Source organism: Brassica oleracea, chromosome C6 (genome assembly GCF_000695525.1).
Source record: "Brassica oleracea var. oleracea cultivar TO1000 chromosome C6, BOL, whole genome shotgun sequence".
NCBI classification, from domain to species: Eukaryota; Viridiplantae; Streptophyta; class Magnoliopsida; order Brassicales; family Brassicaceae; genus Brassica; species Brassica oleracea.
Genome location: NC_027753.1, coordinates 7,214,104 through 7,217,958, shown reverse-complemented (window position 1 = coordinate 7,217,958; position 3,855 = coordinate 7,214,104). Strand labels below are relative to the sequence as shown.

The window sequence follows — 3,855 nt, the reverse complement described above, 5'->3', positions numbered from 1 at the left end:
TTCAATTTAGGAGTAATTTAATAAGAGATATGGGTCTCAAGGTTTGTTTGAGGAATTATATATACTGAGACGGATCGTTTCAGAGGTGAAACGGTACAATAACTGATCGTTGGAGATATATAGAGGTGAAGATGAAAAGTTTCAGAATTTTTTTTGATAAGCTAAAAGGGTAACGCTTCGGTTTATCGGTGGAGACAGAGTACTATAAAAATCCTAGGTACATACAAAAGAGATTTAGCCCGCTTATAAGTTTTATTGGACCAGAATGCGAATTTTACTAAATAAGTCTCGATGATCAAAGTTACACGTGAGTATTAAAACATTACAGTTATGTGTGGGATCCACTATAAGAAATCATTCATAAATATGTATTAGTTTCGGTAATTAATGTACAAAGTGTCTTTTAGTTCAGTGGTATAAATGTTGGTGTTTATATCACAGTAATCCGGATTCGAACCACAGATTTTATATTTTTTCACAAAGTGGAGTCTACTTACCTGCTGATGTGTCGCATCAAGAGTGATGAAACTGACACATTATAATGTAGATTATATATGTATATATAATGATAATAAAATAATATTCCAAGTGGTCACGATGAAATACTAATAACAAAAGCGTGAGATGACATCTGAAACGTAAAAAATGTTTTATTGAAATTTCCCACACCGAACCCGCCATCCATTTCCACATCATCCGTTTGTTACATTTGTGTGGCAATGTCATTATTGTTTTACAGCTTGCCACTTGTCGACTGGACTCATACTCAGATGAACACGGTACTATTGGCAGGCATGCGTTTTGGTAATGTCCATACATAAAATATAGTGATTTTGCTATTTTTTGTAGCATTATCAAGATTTGTCAAATTTTAAATTTTAACAATTTCTGGAAACGATGTTCCTTGTATATGATATTGGCCTAAAAATATGGTTTAGATAAAGAAAATATTATTAATTTACAGAAAATTAACTTATAGGGTTAAAATTTTTTTTGACACGTACTGTTTTATATTTATCTTACAAGTTTAAGTGTTTCCAATTTCAATACTGTCAGTATATATTATCTGATAGACTACTCATCATCAACTTTCTTTTTCAGTTTCTCCGACGGTTAATTTCATGATAAATTTGTATTTGTGGTTGATAATTTTCTTACTAATATTTTCAGTGGCGTTTTCATCTAAAATTAACGAGTAGCTGTATAATGTAAGTAGGTACATCAATAGAGGAAAACAACAGGCGAAATCAATAGTGAACTTTCTAAAATGACTTTTGTGTTATTTTAATTTAGTAAAAGGACAAACACATTTATGTATTTTATGTAATGAAATGTATCGCTATCGTTGTTGATCGCAAATTCCACGTCATGGCCGCTCGTGTCGAGCCGCACTTCGAGCTTATATGAACATTGAACACATATTATAATGCATGGTTAAGAAAGTCATTATCTAATTCAAGATATCTGATTTACCCTTATGCAGTACTTTAGTATGGTAATTAAACAGATTCGCCATGATTAGTCAGACTTTGTATATGTGTCGAAATGTCGTCATTCTTTATCTGCTTTTAAGTGCCAACCAAACCACGCTTAAACCGGCTGAATTATGGGGAATATGAATTATTATAAATTGGAAACATAGACTAAAATTTATATTTTAACAAAAGAATAATAAATAAAAATTAAAAACAATTATTATTTATCATGAATAAAAATATATTATTTTATCAATAATTTTATAAATTAATAAAATATCATAACTATAATATATGTAATTATTAAAAAAACTATTGTATAAATACATGTGGATGCAATGGTGTACGTACAAAAGATTCCAGTGGATAAAAACCATTCATACTTGGCTTTTTTATGCATCCATTTAAAATACAAGAGAGCTTAACGCTGACTCCCTCAAGAAAGTGTCAAGCTATGGAGAGCACCGATTCTTCCGGTGGTCCGCCGCCGCAGCCAAACCTTCCTCCCGGATTCCGATTCCACCCAACCGACGAAGAACTCGTGATCCACTACCTCAAACGCAAAGCAGACTCTTCTCCTTTACCAGTCGCCATCATAGCCGACGTCGATCTCTACAAACACGATCCATGGGAACTTCCCGGTAAACTAAACCAAAACCAAACCGGTCAGATCCGTATTGTTTTCTTTTGTTTTTTTCTGACCATTTTTCTTGATTCTTGTCTAAATTCTTACAGAGAAGGCTTTGTTCGGAGAACAAGAGTGGTACTTCTTCAGTCCACGTGATCGGAAATATCCAAACGGAGCTAGACCGAACCGAGCTGCTACTTCTGGTTATTGGAAAGCGACCGGTACAGATAAACCGGTGATTTCAACCGGAGATGGTAACAAAAAAGTCGGAGTCAAGAAAGCTCTCGTGTTCTACACTGGGAAGCCACCGAAAGGAATTAAATCAGATTGGATCATGCATGAATATCGCTTAGCCGATAATAAACCTAGTCTCAGATGTGACTTTGGTCACAAGAAAAACTCTCTCCGGGTAAATAATATTATTATTATAGTATTGTTATGAATTTTTAATTATTATTTTCTAGGGATTGATGTTGTTTTTGATTGGTTTAAAACTATGTAGCTTGATGATTGGGTGTTGTGTCGGATCTACAAGAAAAACAACAGTACATCATCCCGACATCATCATCATCATCATCTGGATAACGATAAGGATGATGATCTTTACCGTCTTCCTATGTCGGTTCCCGGTCAAAATGTTTCAAGAACGAATCTTTTTTCGGCGGTTTTCTCCGATAACAACAACCCGGCGGCTATTTACGACGGAGGTGGCGGCGGAACCGGTTACTCGATGAATCACGATTTTGCATCGTCGTCTGGATTGAATCAGAAACCGAATATTCCGATGCCGTTTTGGGATCAAGATCCGGCTAAGAGGTTTAACGGCGGCGTTGGAGACGGTTCTGACATGGTCTCTTCAGTGGCGGCGCCGTCATTAATGCAGCAGCAAGGTGGGGTTTTGGGGGATGGTTTAGACAGGACCTCGTACCAGTTAACCGGTTTGAATTGGTAATTATTTCCGGTCGATTCGCTGTGAAAATTAGAAATCGAATTTAGAATGAGTTCGATCGGTTTAATTACATATTTTGAAGATTTGTGTATACGGTTTGAGTAATCTGGGGAATTGGTTATGGTTGATTGGTTATTGTATAGGGTTAGAACGAAGGAGATTAAAGAGATTAGAGAAGTGAGGAATGAGGCAACATATAGAAGATACAAATTAATTTTATTTTCTTCGTATGATGGTTATTATTATTCACTAAACGTATATTAGATGTTTCATGTTTGTATACTGTATAAATTGATGCATGTAAATATAAATTAACAGTTGTAGATATTAGTGTGGTTTTATTCAGATATTTATGCAATCGTACACTACAAGAAAACAGCGGCATACTGAGGGAAAAAATCGTCGGTATGTCGTCGGAATAACGCTATTCCGACGACATACCGACGAAAAAAGTCCTCGGAAATAACTCCTCGGAAATTCATCTTTCCTCGGAAATCCCTCGGAAATTTCCGACGGAATTCCGAGGAAATGTATTTCCTCGGAATTTTCCGAGGAATTTTTTCGTCGGAAATTCCTCGGAATATTCAGAGGAAGATGTCGTCGGAATATTCCGAGGGATACACTTCCTCGGAATATTTCCAAAATTAACAAAAAAAAATTATAAATTTATTTTTTAAAATTGAAATTCGAAAATATAAAATTAAAATTGAAATAGAAAATATATTTAAAATACAAAAATAATAAAAAATAGTTTTTATAAATAAAAAAATGTTTTATAAATACAAAATTAGTTTTAATAAATA

The 3,855-nt window shown here is 34.4% G+C and overlaps 1 protein-coding gene across 2 annotated transcripts; it reads left to right on the top strand.

The window, feature by feature from the left end:
* The first annotated feature begins 1,843 nt into the window (after positions 1–1,843).
* Positions 1,844–3,401, top strand: LOC106296916 (NAC domain-containing protein 18). 2 transcript variants are annotated; one of them, XM_013733171.1, is made up of 4 exons: positions 1,844–2,116; positions 2,211–2,512; positions 2,606–3,051; positions 3,196–3,401. In XM_013733171.1, the coding sequence occupies exons 1-4, from the start codon at positions 1,870–1,872 to the stop codon at positions 3,314–3,316; spliced, it is 1,116 nt and encodes a 371-aa protein (XP_013588625.1). In that variant the 5' UTR covers positions 1,844–1,869; the 3' UTR covers positions 3,317–3,401. The 2 variants fall into 2 exon arrangements, with proteins under 2 accessions (XP_013588625.1, XP_013588626.1); XM_013733172.1 differs by having other exon boundaries at positions 2,606–3,285.
* The last annotated feature ends 454 nt before the right edge of the window (positions 3,402–3,855 follow it).